The 24841-nt window shown below is 47.8% G+C and overlaps 1 protein-coding gene across 3 annotated transcripts; it reads right to left on the bottom strand.

Moving 5' to 3' along the window:
* Positions 1-104: 104 nt before the first annotated feature.
* Positions 105-24841, bottom strand: DAO (D-amino acid oxidase). Of its 3 annotated transcripts, none has more exons than XM_048514397.1 (11): positions 24734-24841; positions 18158-18370; positions 16713-16827; positions 15775-15851; positions 8716-8781; positions 5504-5558; positions 4251-4355; positions 3118-3200; positions 1315-1432; positions 1016-1114; positions 105-442 (listed from the first exon to the last, which is right to left on the bottom strand). In XM_048514397.1, the coding sequence occupies exons 2-11, from the start codon at positions 18349-18351 to the stop codon at positions 311-313; spliced, it is 1044 nt and encodes a 347-aa protein (XP_048370354.1). In that variant the 5' UTR covers positions 18352-18370; positions 24734-24841; the 3' UTR covers positions 105-310. The 3 variants fall into 3 exon arrangements, with proteins under 3 accessions (XP_048370354.1, XP_048370353.1, XP_048370355.1); XM_048514396.1 differs by lacking the exon at positions 24734-24841 and adding an exon at positions 20794-20915; XM_048514398.1 differs by lacking the exon at positions 24734-24841 and adding an exon at positions 20592-20670.

The following is a 24841-nucleotide window of genomic DNA, read 5'->3' as shown; positions in this document are numbered from 1 at the left end:
CCTTTCTCTCCGGTAAGGAAAGCAGCTTATAAACTCCTTCCCTTCCTCTTGCCAAAGTAGACACCTTGTGAGGCAGGTGGGGCTGAGACAGTTCTCAGAGAACTATGATTACCCCAAGGTCACCCAGCAGGCTTCATGTGAAAGAGTGGGGAGTCTAACCTGGTTCTCCAGATTAGCATCCACCTGCTCTTAACCACCACTCCACGCTGGCTGGCCAGAAGAAGAACTGGACTCCTCAATTCTACAAAATCTGATCTTCCATGTAAGATTTTTTTTAAAATGCAGAGTGGCTAAATTGTTACCCAGGCAGTCAGAGGTTGGCACGGGGTGGTTTGGACAGTTTCTGGTCTTTGAGAATCTCCCCAAACAGTCTGGCTGTCTCCTTCGCGCAACCCCAATGCATGGTGATCCCAAAGCCCCCGTGGCCGTAGTTATGGATCACCTGAAACAGAAAATAGGCAAGAACAGAAGTTGGGCTGTAGCCTGACGCTTTACTCAGAAAGTAGCAGCTCGTGCCTCTGGCACAAGAAGCCCCCCTTCCATGCCCACACCTCCAGAGACGGGCACAGCAGGCAACATAAAATGGTTGCCGCAGGAGGCGGAACAAGCCACAAAAGGGCTGCTGTGTCTTACAGCAAGTAACACAGCAAAGATCCTTGTGTTGTGGTGGCAGCTGCTGCCACAGCAATGTTTTTTAAAAATCTGCCCAGCCAATCAAATCTCAAAAGGCCAATCAGAAGACTTGCTGGGCAAAAACTTCACTCGATCTACCCACTTTCTAAAAGCACTTGGTAGGGGCTAGGAAAGAAGTTGATGAAGGCTACAGCACCATACCAGGGGCACCATATTGGGAACCACTGCACAAGACAAAGAAAGCAGTCCAAATAAGCCAATACATAGGTGCACAAACAGAACACAAAGTGCCCAGTTATGATGAAATGACGCCCAATTATTCTGTCCATCCCGTTTCTAGCACCCTTGGACTTCATAACTTTTCACCCAGAAATCTGCATACCTCTGCCTGTAAATTTCCGTGGTGTATAACTTCACGCTGTAGCCGAACTTTAGACCGGGCTGGGCGGAGGCCGGTCCATTCATCAACAATCTTGGCCTTCTGGAAACAAAAAAAAAAATATTTTGCTAAGCTTTCAGTGACATACAAGAAAACAGAAGAGTTGCGAATGGCAGCAACAGAGAAATCCACCCCAATCCGGTGGAGCCGTTCCGTTAATGGTGCTGTTTCCCCCTGGAGCAAAAGTCCACACAGACTTAGCACTGAGCAACGTAGATGGACCTGGGGTGTGTGTGATATACCTGGATACTTGGCAGCAGCTGGCAGCAGCCTTGCCAAATTTTTCGGTGGTCTTGGGAGTTGCTCTCTTCATTCCAGTTTCCCACCTGGAAAGTCCCTCCCAAAGTCATCAGCTTGCTCCTAAACCAAAGGCAGAAGGTGAGATGGTGGAGTGGGCCCTGCTACAACGTCCACCCATACACAGGGTGCTATGGAGAGGATGGGTTTTTCAAAAAGGAATGCGCATTTGCACCAGGTACCCAAAGTACGCCCTCGTCTCACAAACACACAAACACGCATGAAAACTGCCTTGCACTGAATCAGACCTTTTGGTCCATTGGAATGAGTATTACTCCAGGGGTCTGCAACCTGTGGCTCTCCAGATGTTCATGGACTACAATTCCCATCAGCCCCTGCCAGCATGGCCAATTGGCCATGCTGGCAGGGGCTGATGGGAATGATCCATGAATCTGAGCCACAGGTGATTACTCAGACTGGCAACAGCTCTCCAGAGTCTCAGGCTGAGGTCTTTCCTGGCTCATTCCGCACATGCAGAATAATGCACTTTCAAACTGCTTTCAGTGCTCTTTGAAGCTGTGCGGAATAGCAAAATCCACTTGCAGACAGTTGTGAAAGTGGCTTGAAAATGCATTATTTTGCGTGTGCGGAAGGGGCCCCTGTCACCTGCTACCTGGTCCTTTGTACTGGAGACACCAGGGATGAAAAGCTGGGACCTTCCGCATGCCAGGCAGAGGTTCTAGCACTGAGCCCCAGCCCTTCCCATCTATGAAATCGCCTGTGAGAGAAGTCATGGTCGGCTTCTCCCTGGCCGTTTCCGCACGGCCAGGAGGCGCCCCCACGCCGGCAGGAGTTCTGTCGGCGTGGGGGCGGGAGCCTGCTCGCACGCAAGTGTGCGAGCAGGCGAAGGGGAGGCCGGCAGACGGCAGGCGGCTCCGCACGGAGCCGCCTCTGCGCCCTCCCCCGCTTCACTCAGCGGTGTCCTCACCGTCGCCTGCGGATGGCGTCGCAGCCCGCCCACGCTGCCCTCCGACCCTGGAGGCGGAGGACAGTGTGGGCGAGACTAACTGGCGTACGAGGAAGACTGATCGCAGCGAAACGAGGAAGACAAGAGTCTTCCGGTGGCGCCCAGTTACGCGCAGCGCCGCAGGAAGCGCTCCCTCCCCAACAACAACCCTTTAAAGGGTTGTTGTTTAGGGTGGCTTGATGCCGCCCTGGGGGAGGGAAGGGGAGTCAGGTCGCCACTGCTGCATTGCAGCAGCGGCGCCTGTGCGAACGGCGGCCTGGGGGCGCCTTTTTTGGCGCCCCCAGGCCGTCATACATGGGCCGTGCAGAAACGGCCCCTCAGAATCCCAGAATGCAGTGTGCTGCCATTTCCCATGGTGCTCTACTGGGGTCCCTTGACTGGGTGGGCAAATTCCTGGTGGGTTGCTGTTCTGGAGAGCCACGGACAACCAGGAGCTGGGGCAGGGGGGCGGTCTGAGATATTGGCTGACGTGCAGTCTTGGATTCAGGTCACAGTCATGAAGACTAGGGGGGTAAGAGAGCCAAGTTCAAGCCCTGTCAGCACTGCAGAGGCCACTGGGCTCCTGTTTGCTCCAAGATGGTTTTACTGTCTCCGTCTGATCCCAGTTGCCAAATGGGGGGTGCCAAAGAGAACTCGCCAGCTGGCAGCCTTCTGTGATGCAACTCATAACAGCTACCAAGCACTGAACTGGTCCCAGAGGAACAGGGGTGAAGAAACAGCTTCCAGGATTTATTCAGGTTCTCCCAGCAAATTCTGCTGCAGCCAGTGAAATGTTCCTTACCCAGGTACGATGTAAGGTGTGTTGTAGACGCCAGCCTTAATATCATGAGTTATGATGAAATGCTTCACCCAAGGAGCCTCGACCTGAAGGACCAAGAAAAGGGGCACCGTGGAAAGGGAAGCTTCTCTGAGGCCCTCATTCAGCACCCCCATGGAAAAAGCAGAGGGCAAGGGGTCTGTGTCGGCGGTCAGCTTGAGCTTCTCCCAGCCCCCAGCTCCCCTGCAGACTGCCTCTTCCGTTATCAAGAAGAAGAGAAGAAGAAGAGTTTGGATTTATATCCCCCCTTTCTCTCCTGCAGGAGACTCAAAGGGGCTGACAATCTCCTTGCCCTTCCCCCCTCACAACAAACACCCTGTGAGGTGGGTGGGGCTGAGAGAGCTCTGAGAAGCTGTGACTAGCCCAAGGTCACCCAGCTGGTGTGTGTGGGAGTGTACAGGCTAATCTGAATTCCCCACATAAGCCTCCACAGCTCAGGCGGCAGAGCGGGGAATCAAACCCGGTTCCTCCAGATTAGATACACGAGCTCTTAACCTCCTACACCACTGCTGCTATCAAGATGTTCACTGCAAGCTCCTTAGGGAAGGAGGTCAGCCTTTATTTGTTTATTTATTGTTTCTGAAATTCTGTCAAGCATCACGTACATCGGCGCTGCTATTAAGCACCATGAATTTCAGCAATAAAAGTCCCTCTTTTCCCCCCTAGAAAAACTGCCTCCCTTCCATTCACGCAGGAAGATGTTTCCTTAGGGAACCTACCCTCACCTTTATGATACTTCTGACCCGGAACTTGGAACCCAGACCCAGCTGCCCTCCCAGCCAGCTCCTCCTTCTCAGCCACACAACCGCCTACAGATCATTCCTGTAAGTTTCATGGTGGGGACTACAGTGTCTTGCTCCATGGCACTTTGCAAAGGGAGGAAACTGTTCCTCTGACATTGGCTGCTCTACAGCACCACCACAGCGGATGGACAGAAGGTGCATTGCAACTTTCTGCTTAGCAGGAGCCAGCAGAGCTACCCCCCCACCCCATATAAAACTGCATACTCCACGATGGCTTTTTGATCTGCTACTTGTTGAGAATGGATCTCTGCTCAACCACCCATTTCCCAAATGTATCCCAACACCTGGTCTCACCTTTATGACTTGCCCCCGACCTGGGTGCAAATCAGGGTCTGGCTGCAGCTGCCCGGCACGAACCCCAGTACAGTTGATGATGACATCCACACCTTGAGCCATCAACTATCAGGAAGACAGATAGGTGAAGTCATTCTCTTTGGCTAAGCAGAGCTCACCAGACTACAGCCCCTAGCAAATCACATCTCCGAGGATTCTCTCATCTAATCATCCACATTTCAGAAACTGCCTGTCTTGACAGGTACCCGATGAAGGGAGCTTCAACTCTTGGATGCTGAAACCCAGATAATCCTTTTGCTTTCTATTGGACTCGAATCAGCTGTTCAACAGCAGAACAACAGGACAACCCTACAAAACAGCTAATCTTCTGTAACATTCCGCCAGTCCTCCAAATGTGTCTCTTAACTAGCATGGATGCACCACAGTTGCCCTTCCACAAACTCTGAAGGTGCCAGCAGAGGATTCTAATGACCACCCATAAGGGTACTCTAGTACTGGTGCCTGAATGTTAAAGTTCTGAACTTTTTACTTAAGACACAAGGGGAAAAATGAAGGTAGTCAGTGACGTTCTGTGGCGACTCTGGGTCAGTCATTCTCCCTCAAGACAAAATGGGAGAGGCACCCTGTGCTCCTCACAGGTAGGGTGAGATAGAAATATGTCAGAATAGACAGATAGAGGATAGACAGACAGACATTCTACCCAGTCACTCAGTAAGGCTGATTCCGCATGGGCCAAAAACAACAATGTGAAAACGGTGTGAAAATGGTGTAAAAGGGTTTAAAACTGCGTAAAAGAGTTTATACTGTTTTCACACTGTTTTCACACTGCTGTTTTTGGCCCATGCGGAATCAGCCTAAGTCTGCTTAAACCTTCCCGTCAAGAAGGAAAAAAGCATTGAGGGTGACTGAGAGATAGCTGGCACTTATTTTTCTTTTCTTAACAAAATTAACGAGGCTTGCATTATTTCAAGAATTACATAATGTGAACATAATCTTATGAGGACGTGTGTGCGTGCGTGCGTGCGTGCGTGCGCGCGCATATAGAGGGTTTTGCTGTTTCTCATGCCCCTAATTCTCACTACCTCAAATATTTGGAGATGGTTCTGTTCAGGATGCCACCTTATTTAAATTCCCACAGTAGATTTTCCTTTGGATCTGATCTTCTGCCCCACTGGAGAGGAGGGAATGGCTAGCTGGCCTTCATTATGGTCGCTCCACAACATATGTTATAGATGCTTAAATTTCCAACTAACCTCCTGGAAAGAGTTGATTTTCCGATGGAAGAACTTGACTCCTCGCATCTTTAACCTGTAAGAAGAAAGTTTGCTTCTAACTCCGCTAGAAAGCTGACCGTTGCCAGCAAGTGACAAAGGAGCAGAATCTGGGAACTTCACTTGTTCCAATCAGATTTAGACCACGTGAGGAAGAAACCCTGTCTTCCACCTGGAGTTAGCCCTGGAGTCTCGGGGCACCTTGAAGATGACCAGAAGTTATTGAGGACTACTGTTTTATTTTGTTGCTGCAGGTCACATGGCATGGCTACCCATCTGAAATCATGTTACTCTTGAAGCTGAAAAGGTTTACTTTTTGGCTCTATGGAAGTTGTGGGAACAAGAGTTACCTGAAGGAGTAATTCTCCCATGTGACAGAGTGATTCTCTGACCTGGGCATTTCTCTTCATCCAGAGAAGGGAAAGGACTTCTGTCATCTCAAGCAAGATACAAGGGTCCCCTCCTGGGCACACACCTCCACCGGCCAGGTCGATAGAAAAAGGGCAGAGAAGGGCAACGAGGATGATTGAAGGATTGGAGCACCTTCCTTATGAGGAGAGGCTGCAGCGTTTGGGACTCTTTAGTTTGGAGAGGAGACGTCTGAGGGGGGATATGATTGAAGTCTATACAATTATGCATGGGGTAGAAAATGTTGACAGAGAGAAATTTTTCTCTCTTTCTCACAATACTAGAACCAGGAGGCATTCATTGAAAATGCTGGGGGGAAGAATTAGGACTAATAAAAGGAAACATGTTTCTTCCATGGCATGCTGATGGGTGTTTTGGAATATGCTGCCACAGGAGGTGGTGATGGCCCACTAACCTGGATGTAGCAGCTTTAAAAGGGCTTGGACAGATTTATGGAGGAGAAATTAGATCTATGGCTACCAATCTTGATCCTCTTTGATCTGAGATTGCAAATGCCTTAGCAGACCAGGTGCTCGGGAGCAGCAGCAGCAGAAGGCCATTGCTTTCACCTCCTGCACGTGAGCTCCCAAAGGCACCTGGTGGGCCACTGCGAGTAGCAGAGAGCTGGACTAGATGGACTCTGGTCTGATCCAGCTGGCTAGTTCTTATGTTCTTATGTCCTCATGGGCACAGTAGAGGAAACTGGTCACCCTCTCAGCCACTGACTACAGGGAGCTGCTAAGCCCAGGCAGACATTCCATTGTACCCCCCAAGCAGTTTTTGGGGGTGGGGGCTTAGTCATAGAACTAGCCCTGGAAGTGAGTGCCAACTCCTGCAGGGAACCGTTGAGAAAACCTCTTCTGCAGGCAGATTCCCCCCCCCACCCCCGCCTTGTCTCAGCACCAGAAGCTGCCCCAAGGACACATGTATCAGCAAATTCCCTGCCCAACTCCTCCAACCCTGGATAATTTGGGCTCTGGTGTACTGTAATTACTTAATTAATGCACCACTCCCACTACAGGTCTTTTGTGGCACAGGAGTAGCAGTATCTTGTTAGGGGTATTTACACCCAAAGTTGCCAACCATGGATTGGGAGATTCCTGAAGATTTAGGGTTGAACATTGGGGGTGGGTGGGGCGGGTGTTGGGAAGGGGAGGATCCTCAGTGGAACATAACACCATACAATCCACCTCCAAAGCAACCATTATCTCCACAGAATCTGGCCTCGGTAGCCTGGGGATAATTTCTAATTTTGGGAAATCTTCAGGCTTCACCTGGAGCTTGGCAACCCACTCCCAATATCCTGTTTCACACAGAGACTGCGTTGTCCCATCCCAGGGTTTTTGTTTGGTAAAACAAGCTTTTAAAACTCAGGACATGAGAGGTTCCCTTTAAAGAAGGAGGGCTTATTTTTAGAACAGGAATTTTTTTGGTAAAAAAATAAATAAATCCGTGTCAGGTGGCATCCCACAGAAGTAGCAGTACTCTTAACCCCACTGTCCTGATCACTCAAGGGTGGATTTTTCAAGGTTCCCCTATCTTTTATTATGTTTAAGTCACCCAGAAGAAAACACCCTTTCTATAAAAGTATGCAAGATGGCACTAAAAGTGGGCATTATTTATTTATTTCTCAAATAAGTGCATAGTAAATAAGAGCATGGACAATGTTGAAGGTCAAGGAGAACTGGGGGTAGCTATAGGTGGAAGGATGGGATTCCCAGCAAGGAGGCCCTTGGCTAAAAGAGACATCTCATCCCTGCTCCTGCATTCCTGAGGAACAGAATATGTTACAAGGTACCTTGAGGAGGGTATGCAAATATTTTTCATGGTGAAGTACCAAGGAAATCGGCATTTCTAGGAACTCCCTTGGGTCATCCTTAAAGGAATGTCACTTGTCAGATTGCCCCAGTTTTTCAAAATTAATAGCTAACAAATGCAGGTTTTGCTTGACAATAAGGAACTCCAGATCCATGGAGTAATGGGTTCAAGGTGACAGAAAAGAGATTCCACCTAAACATCAGGAAAAACTTCCTGACTGACAGTCAGGGTTGTTCGACAGTGGGATGCACGACCTCGGAGAGTGGTGGAGTCTCTTTCTTCGGAGGTTTTTAGAGAGAGGCTGGATGGCCATCTGTCAGGAGTGCTTGGATTGTGTGTTCCTGCATTGCAGGGTTCCAACTCTATGATTCTAAGAGCTTCCTTGTCTGATGAGAATATAACAGTGGTTTCACACCTACCACTGCATGCGGGATCTGAGCCCCTGGTTTTACAAAGCATGACATTTCCCAGTGTTTCTTGGAAGCCAATTGAAGTAACCCATGGTTTACATTTTTGATTTGAAAAGAAAACTATTTTTATCCACTAACTGATAATAAATTTAATTACATTTAAAATGGACTAATCAGAAGCAACCAGAGCCAAGAGCTGCCGAGCACCACCAGACAGAAAGAAGAGAAGAAGAAGAAGAGTTTGGATTTATATCCCCACTTTCTCTCCTGTAGGACACTCAAAGGGGCTTACAATCTCCTTGCCCTTCCCCCTTCACAACAAACACCCTGAGGTGGGCCTGAGAGAGCTCCAAGAAGCTGTGACTAGCCCAAGGTCACCCAGCTGGCGTGCGTGGGAGTGCACAGGTTAATCTGAATTCCCCAGATAAGCCTCCACAGCTCAGATGGCAGAGCTGGGAATCAAACCCGGTTCCTCCAGATTAGATACACGAGCTCTTAACCTCCTATGCCACTGCTGCTCCTTGGAAAATGTAGCGGAAAATGTAGTCTCATACACACCTGTTTGTAAGCCAGGGTAAGTAGGTCCGACCCTCCAGCATTGGAGCTGTGTTAAACCAGCCACAACTGCAACCAGAAAAAAAAGAGAGTGAAATGCCACCCTCTGAAGAAGGAAGCAGGGAATGAATGGCTCAGGCCCACTGGCTGAAGTTCCACCTGATCTTGTTTGGAAGAAAACCATCCTGGGATAGAGCTGGGCCTCACCAGTAATGGTGTTATTAGGTCAGGCCTGTGGTGGCTAGCTCTGGGTTGGGAGATTTGGGCGAGGGTAGAGCGCTCACGGGGATCACATGCGGGTGCATGCCAGCTGGTCACATGGGGGTGTGGAGAATCGCCTCCACACCCCACCCCTCGGCACAGCCCTGCCAGGCTGCTCCTTTAGCCAGCGGAGGCCCCTACGCCTCTGGATTTGGGGGCAGGGATTATCCTGGACAGGGTGGGGTTTGGAGAGAAGGGACTGCAGCAGCATACAATTGTCAGGATATTGAAAATTGCAAGGTGGTCATATGCTGGTCTAGAATGACTGGAATGTAACAGTCAGCAGAATTGTAAAGGTCGGAGCCTCTCTGTCTGGGTCTGCAGTGATTGGCATGTAACAGTCAGCAGAATTGTAAAGGTCGGAGCCTCTCTGTCTGGGTCTGCAGTGATTGGCATGTAACAGTCAGCAGAATTGTAAAGGTCGGAGCCTCTCTGTCTGGGTCTGCAGTGATTGGCATGTAACAGTCAGCAGAAGTGAAAAGGTCACAGGCCAGGATGATTAGATCATCTAGCTAATGATTTGCTGGACAAAACTATATAAGAAGACTGCATACCCAATTCAGTACCTCTCCTTCACCTTCAGGATTCGGGCTCAATTTGTTGTCAGAGTAGAGAGTGGATAGTTATTATTATTTTTGTTCCCTTTGAGAAACAAGAGATAAAAGTATTCCTGTTGGAACTAAATCTACTGTCTGAGTGTTTCTTTTCTTATACTGCAAGCAGTTACCTCCTGTTCTAGCAGGAGTTGGCACCTAGTCCTTCCGGCTGTGCACTAGGCCAACAATTTGGTTATGGGCCAGTATCCTAACCACTGAAGCTAGAGTGTTGAGGCAGTGTGACCGCGATGACATCCACCATGTGCGAGTTTGCCTTTCCCGGGCATTTTGACTGCAGGGAACTCAGCATGGAGTGTGAAAATGCAGAGCTTTCTCATACGTGAAGATTTATGGGCTGTAGTCGAGACCCCACGAACCCGAGCACAGCAGCAGAGCAGAGGGCAGATGCCAGAGCCAAAGCGTCCCATAATGTTGGCTGTGGAAAACTCCCGAAGCTCATCTATCTGACGGCTGCTGAGAAGGCTTCCGACTGGAAGGTGTTGAAGGACCTGTACCAGGCGCCAGACTGCTGGTTCCAAGGTAATCTTGACCAGGCGTTTATACAATTTGAAGCTGAAAGGGGAGGGTGAAATGGCCAACCATGTCCAGCAGCTGCGTATACTATTCGTCGAGCTGGAAGACAGAGGCATGACTTCCACTGCACAGCATAGGGCCTATATTGTACTATCTCCCCTAGATGACAGCTGGGACAATTTTGTCTATAGTCTGCAGAGCATAAGGAAGATGGTTGACTCTAGACTATGTGACTGCACGGCTTCTGGAGCTCAGAAACAAAGAGGTTTTGCCTTGAAGCCACAGCCAGAGAAGCCTGCTGTTTCCAGAGGCAAAAGTGAAACCCAACTTTCCTGTACTGTCAAGGTCATATGCAGTTCGGCGTTGTTTCGTTGTGGCTCTACTAAATCATCTTCTCGAGAATGCCCACAGAGAAAAGAAGGGGCCAGCTAAAGGACGGGGAAGAGGAAAGAAGGAGCACTACTTGGCCATTGCTGAGAACCAATGTCCAGAGAAACCAACCCATCTGGCTCTTGGACTCCTGCTCAGAGCATGTCGTGAAATGCTCATCACCCTATTGACTGAGGAGTCCAAGGCAAGTGTGAAGCAGTCTGGCTTGGCAGATGGATCACCAGCTGCTGATGCAGCTGCAAGGGAACTGCCTACATATGCACCATGCCTAGGTAAAAGTTGCAAAATGTGTTGTTGTGTTTTACGGAGGACTGGATTTTGCATTTTTGTTTGTTGAAGCGTCCCAGAGTTTGAAACTGAACAAGGGTACAAAACTACTGTTTGATAGACAGGGTTGTACAGCCTGGTGTGGCAGGAATAATGACATAGAGTGTGCAAAAGGTACACTCTCGCGACCAGAAATGCTTGTATGTTGCATGACTGAAGTAAAGGGCGAAAATAGAAAAAAATGTAATAGATATGTTTCAAGTCTAGCTAATAAGCCTATGCATCTGAGTGATTGGTGCACTATCATTCACAGAGTCCTAGGACATGCAAGTTTTGCCACCATCAAGCGGTTAAGCAAAAGTATGTGATTTGAGTGTAAAAGAAGCCCTTGCAAAGCATTCCTAGACTGGTTCCAGGTCTGTAGATGGGAGTTAAGGTGAGAATCCTATCCAATCCCAAGAAAGAGCTACCAGACAAAGTGGAAAGAGACCATTTGAACTGAATCCCATACAGACTTAGGGCTGCTAGTCCCTTTCAATCAATGCAGAAAGGGGGGGTGCCGCGATATATATTTCTGCTGATTGATGATTATAGCAGATATTCTTACTGCTTTACTGTTGAAATCTAAGGACTGAAGCCTTTACAAGGTTTAAGGAATGGAGTGTCAATGATTGAGGCGGAGGTTCCCCTCACAAAGGTGGCACTGCCACAATCTGACAGAAGGCGAATTGTAAAGTTCCTTGGGAACCAAATTCCAAACATGGCTGACACAGAAAGGTATTAGCCACAGAAGGAGAACAAATCCGGATTTACCAGCCGGACTGAAAATGGCGTGGCTGAGGAAGGAGACTAGGCATTCTTCAAACAATGCGGGATTACATGATAAAATGATGCCAAGGTTCCACATTCCATTTCTGGGGAGAGGCTGTCTTAGCTGCACACATGCCAATAAACAGGTTGTGGAGTTCAAAGTATCAGTAGAAACACCATTTTTTCAAGAATGTTTGGCAAAAGGCCTTCCACTGAAAACACCTTAGAATATTTGGGGAGTTTGTGCTAAGTCCTCATTCCCCAGACAGCAATGGAAAAAAAGGACAAAATGGCAGAGACTGCGTTTTGTAGCCGGGATATCGCCAGGGAATACCGAAAGAGAAGCCTGGGTACTCATTGGATTAAGCAGGAGAATTGCTATCTCCGCGGTGCCAGCTTTGAGAAGCATACAGGTTGAGACATGTCATCAAAACTATGAAGATTTTCAATTCGGTGTCATGGTATCCACATGATTTAAACTTTAAACATACAGGTTTGGAACATGCATCAAAACTCAGAAATTATTTCTTACCACCCCAAATGGCCATGACTACAGTGATACCTAGTGACAGCACACAAGCCCCCCCTCCCTGTTCAAGGTCCCACATCTGCTCCGACCCTTAAGCAACAACAGAACAGTTATAGTTATCAGGAAGGAAGCCAGGAGAGGAGGGCTGAGCAAACTGGAGAAATAGCTATACCCGCAGATCAGAAAGAGTAAATAAAAGGCATACACTTAAAAGGTTTATGGTACAAGAAGTGAAAGAGTGTGCCAAATTCAGGGAGGACAAGAACCACAAAGGTTTTCCACTGATATGTTGACGAAATGTCACCTGAGGGCAGGAAAAAATGGAGATCAGGCTGCCGCATGGACCAATGAGGTTTTGAATCCTTGGTGAACTTTAAAGTGTTTGCTTATTGGTATTGATAAAACCTACTGATAAGCCCGATCATAGGGGTGCAAGATGATGGGTTCCTTACTGGCGTAAACCTATGCCCGATGGGACTTGCCTGGAAATATAAAGAAGCAAGATTAGTCACTTTAAGGCTTCTCTCAAACAAAAGTTGTGACAGTTATGATCAGACTTATGCACCTTACTGCAAAGGCAGAATCCATGAGATTAGGTGATTGCTCTGGCTGAGCAAAGGAAGAGACTTTAAAATGAGAGGAGCACTTTGATTTTAGAAACAGCTTGTTTGTGCCCCAAATACAAGATTTTGCAAGAGACCATATACATGAAGCAAGCACCCAGGTTATGCAGGCACTTTGAACAAGTTGATAAAGGTTTATAAGCTCAAAACAAAGCTTTATGCTTGGGCTGGAAACAGTCCAGCCAGATGTTGGAGACACAGGTGCATACACGGCATTATGTGAAATAGAAATTTGAAGCCCAAAGTGTGGCGATGCCTGTATATACTACCAGAGGTACTGAAAATTTGATAGAATGTATCATTTTGATTTGATTTATGTTGGAAATGATCTCTGTGTGGTTGCAAAAGCAAAGGCAACCAAATCAAACAACTTTACACTGAGTTTGAGTAAACGCTTACTTAAAGCTAAAGAAAGAGCTTGGGGATTTATCTAAAGCAATACGCCTGGGTATTCAAAGTCCAGTAAATCTGAGTTAGAAGGGGAATCATGTGTTCTGACTACAGAGAAACAAAAAAGATAGAGGGTGTCATACAAAAGCTGGTCTGCCAAGATGCCAAAGTGGCACAAACCCAATCAATGGTGGCTGATTTTTGTAAGAGAAGATAATAACAACAAAGCATTTGAAAGGCAAGACCTATATCGTTCCTTAATTGGCAGCCTGCTGCACATTTGCTAACTGGACATTAAGACCAGACACTTAGCTTTTGCTGTAGGTTTATTAAGTAGAACAGTTTGCAAAACCTGCTGAGAAAAGACTGGCAGGGCTAAAAGAGTAATTAGATTTACCTTAGAAGGGAGCTGCTAACTATGGTTTTACACTTTCTAACAAAAGCAAGCAAAGGACTTAGTGGTGTATGCCGGACAGCTCATTTGCAGAGGGACTCAGGATGTAAGTCCAGTGAGTGGTTATTATATATGCAATATGGCAGCCATCCGATTTGTTGGAAGTCTGAGGAAACAAAGCAACGGTTTTAACCGCTTCAACTGCTGCAGGCAGCCCAGAAATATAAATGCGGCTCATAATAGAGGCATGCAATGAGCTACAATGGGTTTATGCAGTTGCTAAAGAGACCTGGGTGAGAAATGTGAACAACCTATAACAGGATTTTTTTGAAGACTCACAGACATGTATAGCCATGGTTGAAAGGCAGAAAACCTTAAAGCAAAATTAGGTACTAAACTTATGTTGGCTAGTGAAATTCCAAAGATGTAAAACAACTGAAATACAGATCCAAATATGATTAAGTTGCAGTACTGTGAATCATCTGCAAACTATGGCCGACACTGTCTTATTTCAAAGCCATTACCAATACAAAAACATAATGACTTTGCAGGTGTTTGGTTTGGGTTTAGCAGATGTACTAATTGTAAGGACTCATACCAAAGTGAGTGAAATAAAAGTAACTCTGTGTACCCCTGACTATGTATGCTAACTATGTAATGAGTGTAAATAATGTGAATGACTTTTTGTTTTGTAATTTATTTTTTGTTTTATGCTTAAATAATAGCCATGTAATGAGGCAACATTCCAACCAGATATAGAAGGGTGTCCAGGATATTGAAAGGAATTGCAAGGAATTGGTGCATTATACTGGTCCTAGAATGAAACTGGGAGATGTAACAGTCCCAACTTAGAATTGTTGGCAAGGTCAGTGAACCTTACTCTCTGTCTGGGTCTTGCAGAGTGATTGGCATGTAACAGTCAGCAAGAATTGTACAAGGTTGAACTACCTCTCTGCATCTGGGTCTGCAGTTGATTGGCATGTGTAACAGTCAGCAGAAGTGAAAAAGGTCACAGTGCCAGGATGATTAGATCATCTAGCCCAGCTAATGATTTAATGGACAAAACTATATAAAGAAGACTGCATTACTGAATTCAATTGGTACCTCTCCTTCACTGCCTTCAGAGTTCGGAGGCTCAGATTGTTGTCAGAGTAGAGAGTGGATAGTTATTGTTATTTTTGTTCCTTTGAGAAACAAGAGATAAAGTATTCCTGTTGGAACTAAATCTACTGTCTGAGTGTTTCTTTTTCTTATACTGCAAGCAGTTACCTCCTGTTCTAGCAAGGGTGAGTTGGCACCTAGTCCTTCCGCTGTGCACTAGGCCAACAACAATACCATAGAGTCCACCCTTTTTCTCCAAGGGGACTGATCTCTATTGTCTGAAGGTCTACAAACCCCACTTAGACATTAGCAATCCTATTAGTAGGGCTGCCAACCTCCAGGTGCCACCTGGAGAGCTCCAAGAATTGCAGGTGATCTCCAGACCACAGAAATCAGTTCCCCTGGAACAGTGGCGTATCTGCCAGAGGGAAATGGGAGGTCAGCTGACCCCGGGGGTCCTCACTGGATCACATGGGGGCGCCCGGCAGGCTGTGGGAGCCTCTGCCGGCTGAAGGAGCAGTATGGTGGGGCTAGGCCAAGGTGCAGCCTGTGGCCATTCCCCCTCCCCCCATATACACACACCATACGCCTCTGCCCTGGAAGGTAGTCTCTATGGAATTGAACCCCTCCCCGCCCTAAACCCTGCCCTCCTCAGACTCCACCCCAAAAATCACTAGGTATTTCCCAACCCAGAGCTGAATTAAGGATTTCAAAGTTGAATACAAGCAGTCTACGGAGCAGTTGTACAGCTAACAAGGATGACCAGCCAGCAGGCTCAGTCGGGTGGGGCCTAATTTAGCACTTTGTGTTGCCTTTCCTCCAGCTTGCAGCCCTTGTGATGCTATTAATATGGGCAACAGGAACTTGACCTCTTCCCACTTTTTTCCTGGCTTCAACCAGCACCCCATAGGGTAGTCAACTCCAGACTGGGAGATGTGTGGAGATTTGAGGATACGGTATGGGGAGGGTGGAGTTTGGGGAAGGGAGGGGCCTCAGGAAGATATGAAGCCACAGAGTCCACCCTACCCAACAGCTATTTTCTCTGTCTGTGTCATTCTGTAGGACACTGACAGAGGCCCCAAATGGAGGCTGGCCACCCAAGCTGTGGGGAATGGTAGACCGGTCAAGCCATCTGAAATCTAAGGTGAAGGCTGTATTGCACCATACCTGTAACCAGGGAAGAGCTCCAGCTCTCTCTGGGTTAAGTTCCTAAATCCCAAGACGGTATCTTTCCATGGTGGATCCTGTGGAGAACAAAGAAGATCAGGCCCATTGATGTAAGTCATAAACAATGGCCAGCATTGGCAGAGTCGCCAGCTCCAGGTTAGGAAATTCCTGGAGATTGGGGGGGAGGGGGATGCTGAGGAGGGCGGGGTTTAGAAAGAGGAGGGGCTTCAGTGGGGCATAATGTCATAGAGCCCACCTCTCAAAGTGGTTGCTTTCTCCTGGTGAACTGATCTCTGTTGCCTGGAGATCAAATGTAATCACAGGAGATTTCCAGCCACCCCCTGGTGGTTGGCAACCCCCAGCATGAGGAAGTTCAATCCAGTGACCCCGGTAGCAGGTCCAAGCCCCTTTCCTGCTCCACTTACCTGGGAGCTACAACTCCTCTTTATATCTCCCCAGAAACTCATGTTTCAGAGGCAAGGTTGGGGGTCAGGTTTTTAAAAATGGGACAAACGGAACGGCAATTGAAAGCAATGCAAGGAACCACTTGGCCTGGTTCCCCATCAACACATTAGAAGAGTTTGGATTTATATTCCCCCTTTCTCTCCTGTAGCAGACTCAAAGGGGCTTACAATCTCCTTGCCCTTCCCCCCTCCCCCCTGTGAGGTAGGTGAGGCCGAGAGAGCTCCAAAAAACTGTGACTCACCCAAGGTCACCCAACTGGCGTGTGTGGGAGTGCACAGGCTAATCTGAATTCCCCAGATAAGCCTCCACAACTCAAGCGGCAGAGCTGGGAATCAAACCCAGTTCCTCCAGATAAGAGTGCACCTGCTCTTAGCCACTACGCCACTGCTGCTCCTTAGGATTAGGTCCCCTGTCACCCTGATCAAAGGCTACCTGCAATAATGGATCAAATGTCTCTATAATTAACGACTTACTGGAACTGGCTGGGTGAGGAGATTGTATCCAGAGAGCAGAAAAAGGCCCATTTCTTGAGCTTCTGGGGAATTGAGGTGCTCCAACATGTAATCAAAAGTCTCTTTGTTCCAGAACCTGTAAAATTAAATAGCATAGGGCCAGTCTTCCTTTTTTCGAGCATCAAAGGATGCATTTGGGCAATGCATCACAAATTGAAGGTACAGCTGGGACTGGACCCAGGATATTATTAAATGGAGTTTTAAAAAGCTGTTCTCAGTTCCAAAGAATTTCACAGACGGTACTTCCAAATCACAGGATGAGAGAGGTTTGGTACAGGGTAGATAATGAAAGGACAATGGCTTTTGTTGGAGGTACCGAGCATACTAATTATGATCTCCAAGTGTTCCTTCAGGCACAGAAACAACATAGAAACAACAATCCCTCCCCAAAACAGAACATCCCAGATTTGCCAAGAAACGAAGGTCTGCCATTAGTCAGCCTGGAGGCTGAAAATTTTGCTTTCAGATGAAGCTACTTTGGAAGAGAGAAATATTTTTAAAGAAATGATCTCCCTCCTTTACCTTCCCCCTCCCCTCAGGTGTCATGTTTTTGGGGGTTGTTAGCATGAGGGCAGGGGCATCTATCCGCCCCTGGACTTACGAAGCCACCAGGAGTGATTACGGTTGCCTGAGAAGTGGGATACAAATATAAAAACAGACCACGGGATCAAAGAAATACACATGCAAGCCACACGCAAGGTATAGTGGTTAAGAATGCTGGACTAGCCCCTTGACTCCCCCACCCATGCCATGGAAGATCGCTGGGTGACCTTTGGCCAGTCATACACTCCCAGCCCAACCTACCTCACAGGAATGTTGTGAGGATAAAATAAAGGTGAGGGAAGTTACATAAGCTGCTTTGGGTCCCCACTGGGAGAAATGCAGGGTATCCATGAATTAAATAAATTCAGCTCTTTTCTGAATCCAGCTGAAAGGGATGCCAAGGGGTGCCCACTGGGCACCTGCAGGAAGGAGGGCTTTGTCAACCTCTGAAGCCATTTATGCTAGGAGGCAGCTGCTCTTTTAAAAGAAGTTTTGTTTTGCATATTTAATTAAAATCACACAGGGCCTGTGAAATTAAACACAGCCAGGCTCAGCTATTCCTTGCAGAAGAAGCCACGTCGACAATGCAGGCAAGCGCTTCAGAAGGCTGGACTTCAGCAGAAGAGCAAGATTTGAGCCCAGTAGGGCCTCAGAGACGAACAAGCTTTTGGGGGCATAAGTATGGTATTTGAGATACCAGGTCTCTTCATCAAGGATCTGATGAAGGGAGCTCTGATGCTCAAAGGCTGATCCACTGAACACCTTCTTGGTCTCTTAAGATCTCACTAGACTCACTAGTGCAGAAAAGAGGTACTTCACTGGCAAAGGCAGATGGAGACGCAGATGGGAAGTTTGGTTCTTACCTTTCCTGGGCGTTTCCCTTGTCGTGAAGGTATGGCTGCCAGAGTCCAGCCGCCCCATCACTGGTGGTGTGAGGAGTAAATCGGTCAGCATACACCTCAATCTCCAGTGCTGGAACTGTTAAGTGGAACTGGTCATAGATGCAGGTGGCTGCGGACAGTCCGATCACTCCGGCCCCAATCACAGCTACACGCATGGCAGGCTTCAGTTAACGGCTGAGAAGACAAAATGGTGGCAGTCAAATCCAGTGACCACAATGGGATCCAGCCTAGTCTGTTGTTGCCTGGCCCACGGTTGTGTGTGATCATTCTCTTAGGTATGCCTGTGATGAGACGCACCCCCATATGGCACCAGTGTTCAGAGCGACAAATGCAGTTTGCTCTTACACATAGAGGGAATGCCTCTCACTTCAATGAAGGCTCCTTTTACCAGAGGAAAGTGTCCCATCTCATGAAACAGATCTGTGGGATACAACTCAACAACCAGCAGATACACTCTTCTGTGTGTATCATCTTTACGTGGTCTGTGGAGTGTGTGTGTGACCCCACCTTCCTCTCAGTCTTCTTCTGTTTTATCCTCCCTCAGTCATTAGTCATCCTCGTCTTCCGTCTGCATGAGTTATCCCCTTTGGGTTTCTTCTTTCTCTCTGTGTTTATATTCCTCATATGTGTGCTTGGCTCCATATCCTGCAGGAGCCATTTTGTACTCGTGCCTGTCTCAAAATTCCAAATATGCCTACAGACCCAAAAAGTTGGTTAGAAGCGCTCTAGCATGCTCACCTCTCCCTTTCATGCTCTCTCTAGCTCTGGCTGAGAAGATGAAGAAATAGAGTTTGGATTTACACCCTGCTTTTGTCTCCTGTAAAGAGACTCAAGACAACTTACAAACTCCTTTTCCCTTCCTCTCCCCACAACAGGCACCTTGAGAGGTAGGTGGGGTTGAGAGAGTTCAATTTCAATTTTAACCTTTGATGGCATATAAATTATTGGTATGTTTCCATTTAAAAGAGAAAACTTTTAAAACATTTAAATACGGGTGTTTAACATGTTTTCCAAGAATTTAGCCACTGCCAAGGTGATCGATGGATTACAGTCACTTAGCAGAAAGCGAGTGGTCTGGGACTGGGTTGAGAGAGTTCTGAAGAACCGGGACTAGCCCAAGGTCACCCAGAAGGCTTCATGTGTAGGCATCAAACAGGCAAAAGAAGCACAGAGATGCCAAGGAGTGCTACAGGGTTTAAAGAAGCTGTGATTGATGCACAGAAAAGCCACTGTTGAAAATTGGCTGCTGTGAAAATCTTAAAGGTACTGTACTTGCATACCCTTTGTCTTGAAGGGCATTAAACAGTTAACACCCAGCCTCTTCCCACTTCTTTATATAAGAAAAAAATTCACAACTGGCTATTGGCCAGAAAAAACGGGGGAGGGGGGCTGGTTTCACCAGTGGCAAACTGGCCAGGGAGCAACAGTACAGAGAGCTTCTCGGGGTATCTGGTATGCCATTGTTAGGAAGGAGAGCACATAGGCCAGATGCTCATTTTACTGAGAGTCAGAACACCAGGATCTATAGACAGAATGTGGACGGGTGGGGTGGGGGGTAAGACACAGGCTATCTGCTGTCCATTTCTAGGTCAGTGTTTCACCCCCAGTAGTCCCATCTGCCTCAAGCTTGGCGCATCTTCTAGTTGTGTCCACTCCAGCCATTGGCTAACAATAGATCCCTCTGTGTGCTGGAAGGCCAAGATGAAAGGGCTGCTTTTTGATTCTCAAAACTTTACACCCACATGCTGGAGACCTTGGGCTTCCCGCACTGCAGGGTTGTGAATAGCTGTTCTGTTATTGCTGTAGATTTATACAGCAGAAGGAAACCCTGAAAAGGGCAGAAACATTTCTTGCCAGAATTAAGAAAACAGGAGAAATGTTCGGCTGTGCTAGCTTTAAAAGAGAAAAAAGCAGATTTCTAAAAGCCCAGAATCAATGTTGGCCCTGTGAGATCCACCACTTTCTCTTCTTGAGCAATGAACTGCAAGAGCAGGAGAAAGAACTGGTGAACTAACGGAAAAGGCAAGTGCCTCTCAAATAATATCCATTCGCTGGATCTTGTGGATCCATCTTGCTGGGCTGTGATTGTCTGTGTGTGCAGAGAGGCAAATAGGCTGATTTCTATAATGGAAAGGCCTTGATCCAACTAGGGGGCTAGGGCGGGGAATCTGGCCTCGGAATCTCTGCAAACAGAAGAAAAACTGCCTTTCTGAGGAATAAAGACAGATTTAGGGTGGAGGCACCAGAACAGGCGCCCTAATGAAGGGGAGGGGCAGGGAGCGCTGACCAAAACAAGCCCACTCCGGAAGACGAGGAAGATCCCCCAGAGAGGCTGTGAATGAAAGGTTTTCCTTGCAATTGCGAGAGCAAAAATTCATAAGAGCTGAAACTTTACATGTCCGCATCCCCCAAATTGCTCTGCTGATAGGAACTCAAAAGGCATCTGGCATTTTCAACCCCCTTCTACCTCCCGGCCATCTGTTTGGTTCCCACAGCCTGATCCAAAAGCAGCTGGGGGGAGGAAAGCAGCACTGAACCCACAACACCAGACTCCTACATTTTGAGAGGCCAAAAGCAAGAAAGCAAATAAATGTTACCCTCTTGCCGCACACGTCCAGAAAGGCTTCCGAACTCTGCGCTTAGCCCGTTGTTTACAGGCAGAACAAATTCCAAAGTTTGCTTGCAAGGAGAGAGGTCGAAGTTCCCCTGGAAGGAGGCCACTGCAGGCAAGGAGGTGGAAGAACCACCCTCTTTTCCCAGGGAGGAGAATTGGCAGGGGTCCCAGAAGACTCCGTTCCTAAGGTTGCCAACTTCCAGGGGGTGGCTGGAGTTCTTCCAGGGTAATAACTGATCTCCAGGCAACATGCGCTTGGAGAAAAGAGCTTCTTTGGAAGGTGGACTGTATGGCATTATGTACCCCTCTGAAATCCTTCCTCTCTCCAACCCCCTCCCCCCCCCTCCCCGGCTCCATTCCTAAAATCTCCAAGTGTTTCCCAACCCAGACCAAGCAAGCTTGCGACCATTCAACAACAGAGCATCTCCATGTATCATCGAAGGCTTTCATGGTCAGACTCAACTGGTTGTTGTGGGTTTTCCGGGCTGTGTGGCCGTGGTCTGGTAGATCTTGTTCCTAAAGGAGCAGCAGTGGCGTAGGAGGTTAAGAGCTTGTGTATCTAATCTGGAGGAACCGGGTTTGATTCCCAGCTCTGCCGCCTGAGCTGTGGAGGCTTCTCTGGGGAATTCAGATTAGCCTGTGCACTCCCACACACGCCAGCTGGGTGACCTTGGGCTAGTCACAGCTTCTCGGAGCTATCTCAGCCCCACCTACCTCACAGGGTGTTTGTTGTGAGGGGGGAAGGGCAAGGAGATTGTCAGCCCCTTTGAGTCTCCTGCAGGAGAGAAAGGGGGGATATAAATCCAAACTCCTCCTCCTCCTCCTCTTCTTCTTCTTCTTTTCTTCTTCTCTTCTTCTTCTTCTTCTTCTTCTTCTTCTTCTTCTGTTTCACCTGCATTGTGGCCGACATCTTCAGAGGTGTATCACAGAGAGAAGTGTCACCACTCTGAAGTTTGTAACACACTTCTCTCTGTGATACACCTCTGAAGTTACACACACAGTGTATACATACTTCTCTCTGTGATACACCTCTGAAGATGCCAGCCACAGATGCAGGCGAAACGATAGGAACAAGATCCACCCGACCACGGCCACACAGCCCGGAAGCCCCACCACAATCAGAGCATCTCCATATTTTTGCTGTTTATGAAATCTATTTTAAGTATTTTATCAATATGATAACCTGCCCTGAGCTCCATGAGGAAGGGCTGCTAATAAATACAATAAAGAAACAAGTACAATAGGAGCCTGTGCCTACAATGGGACTCTGAAGAATGGGGTTCATTTCTGAAATGGTGGAAATGGTTAATTTTCCTTGATGGGAGGGGGAAACGGCCCTTGTGTTGTGCTGTTAAAAACCACCTCCCGGACAGCTGCCCATTAAACACTGAAAACAGGAATTTCTTCCCCTCAAACAATGAGAAACGCTGTTAACAGGGAGCAGAGCCTGTAAAGTTCCTGTCCAACAATTAGATTGTGTGACCTCACCTTCTGAAGTTACACAGGAGAAGCCCGACACCTCTTATGCAACTCCTACCCAGCGGAAGTTCACCTGGCGCCTGGCCTAGCAGGATTCATGCACCAGATTCCGATGTTCCTTTTGCCCAGATTTTTACCTGAGGTTGTGCGTGTGTGCACATGTGGTGTCACAGGCTGTTTGTTTTTAAATTGTTGTGTGGGGTGTTGATTATTTTCAATACACTCCTTTCTTCAGTTGGTCCAGAACGTGGCAGTCACGGGCTGGATTTAGGAATCGTATTACCTCTGTGTAGGAAGATTTACATTGCTCCTTTTACAAAGGTGGTTCCTATAGTTGTCTCAACAGCCTCATTCTGTGGTGGCATCTGGTGCTCAGTCCCCCCTTTCCATCTGCATTTTTGATCTCTTGGCCTGATGAAAAGTCTGTGCTCAAGTTCAAGATAGCTGCTCCCATCCCTAAGGGCATTTTTCCCGCTAGCCACTGAGTCAAGAGAACCACGCTATCTCTTGTTTTTCTTTTGGTGCAGTACAGTAACAGAAAATCTAAATGTTTATTCTCACAGCGCATTGTTTAGCTCACAGGTAGCTTGTCCCAGCAACTGGAGTGAACAGTCAACTAAAAAAAGTGATTTAAAAAAACAAGCCAGCGACTTTCATTCTTGTTTTCAGGTTAGTGGCTTCATTAGCCTCATATAATACAGAGATCTTTTGAGTCTAGTGATCCTTCAAGTCTAGCTAATCTTCCATCTGGAGAGCAATTGGGCACAGACTACTTGGATTTGGAAGCAAGAGTTTAGAATCTGCTAGGAAGGCTAGTCTGAATTCACACATAAGGCATTTTTAAAGGCTCTGGTTCTAAGGCTTGTTTGGACTTTTAGCAGGGCTGCAAACTCTTGAATACTTCTCAAGCTTGGCCGTTTCCCCACTTTTAAAATGACGTCGGTTTCGTCTGGTCCAGGACCTTTTTAGCGTGAGAGTCGTGTTCCCGGGCTTCCCCACTGCCTCGCGCTCTGCGCGGGGTCATTGAAAGGCGCTGTTTTGAGCAGCACCGGAATGACCCACGCTGAGGGTGCAAGAGCAGCAGAGTCGGGGCGGCTGCGTTGTTGCCACCCCTGTAGTGGAGAGTGCAGGTGGACCCCGTGCTACTCGGCGAGAGTAGCGTGCAGCAAACGGTGAGTGGGGAAAGGGCCAAGGGAGACATACCAGACTGGCTCCAGCAGATCTATTTGGCTACTGGTGTGGTTTTCCCCTAACGCAAAGCCCTTTACGTGTTGTTTTTTTTACTGTACTATAGGCACCTGTCAAAGGTAACTTGTAGTTGTGATTATTCCAGGCCTTTAGGCTGGCTACTAGAGCTTAAACCAATAGAACACAAAATCCAAACGTTTAACGCAAACTCGGGATCTAGACTCAGGACACTGCAGTGAATCCCAGAAGGAATACAAGAAGAGTTGAACACAATACATTATTTGCTCATTCCTCACTTTTGTGATGAACTCTTTGGATCCTGTATCAGGGCTGGACTACTGGCTGCTGAGCACACCTGGCTGGATTCTGTGGATCTGTCTTGCTAACCACGGCCATTTCCATGGGCACAAAAAGCCTCCCCTCTCATAACAGCCCATAAACTTCAGCAAGAAGGACAAGAGGGCCCTTGGGACCCACCGCACCCCCTTGTAGGATCCCTGGCGGTGAGGGACAGACTTGGCCTGATTTTAACAACACATAATACACACCACCCAATGTAGGGCATTTTCCATTAGGAACTACTTCTCCCCAAACCTATTGAAATAGATGGGATTTGTGCTCTTGCCCAGGTGGGTGCTATTTCCAAAGAAGATGCTGGTGGAGTGTCCCTATGACACTTCCATAGGAAGGCCTCAATTGCAACCAGACGTGTTTCAATAGGCCCCACTTCTACCTAAATGTTTCCTGCTCTTATTATATGTTTCCAGGCTGGCATGGATCATCCTAAGGAAATGAGTCAGGAGACGGAGGCCCATGAAAACAAGGCCTGTGGAATCAGCCATTCGTCTTCTGCATTTCCTTCAGTCGGCCCAGGAACTCAGGGAAGGGGCTGTTGTTAAGGAATCAAGGTGTGACTGGCACACAGTGGGGAGGCCGATAGTGGAGGCTTTTCCCCATAGGATGGAAGGATATACAACCATCTGGTTGCATCTTTCCATCCTATGGGGGAAAGCCCCCACCATCGGTCTCGCCTTGATTCCTTAAGAATGGATCCCCTTCTCTTTCCCCTTCCACTAAAAACGACTTGAGGTGGTGGTGCTGGAAGAGCTCCATGTTAACCACTGCCCTCAACTCATTTCCCCCAGTGAAAAGTGACCCATGTTATGGGACTTGGGGAGGTTGGAGGGAAGACACTGCAATAGGGGGTTTAGGCAGTTCTGTGGGGTGCATCTGAACTCCACCCAGGTAAGTCTCACCTTCTGGAGGGCGCCCAGTCCCTGGCATGGCTGGCCCCTTAACATCCTGGCACCGCCTGTGGGACTGAAACGAGTGGGGGCTCCTCCTTCCATTGCCCAGGGCCGTTT

The sequence above is a fragment of the Sphaerodactylus townsendi genome, linkage group LG13, assembly GCF_021028975.2.
Source record: "Sphaerodactylus townsendi isolate TG3544 linkage group LG13, MPM_Stown_v2.3, whole genome shotgun sequence".
NCBI classification, from domain to species: Eukaryota; Metazoa; Chordata; class Lepidosauria; order Squamata; family Sphaerodactylidae; genus Sphaerodactylus; species Sphaerodactylus townsendi.
The sequence above is the reverse complement of the archived record's forward strand: the minus strand, read 5'-3'. Positions and strand labels throughout refer to the sequence as shown.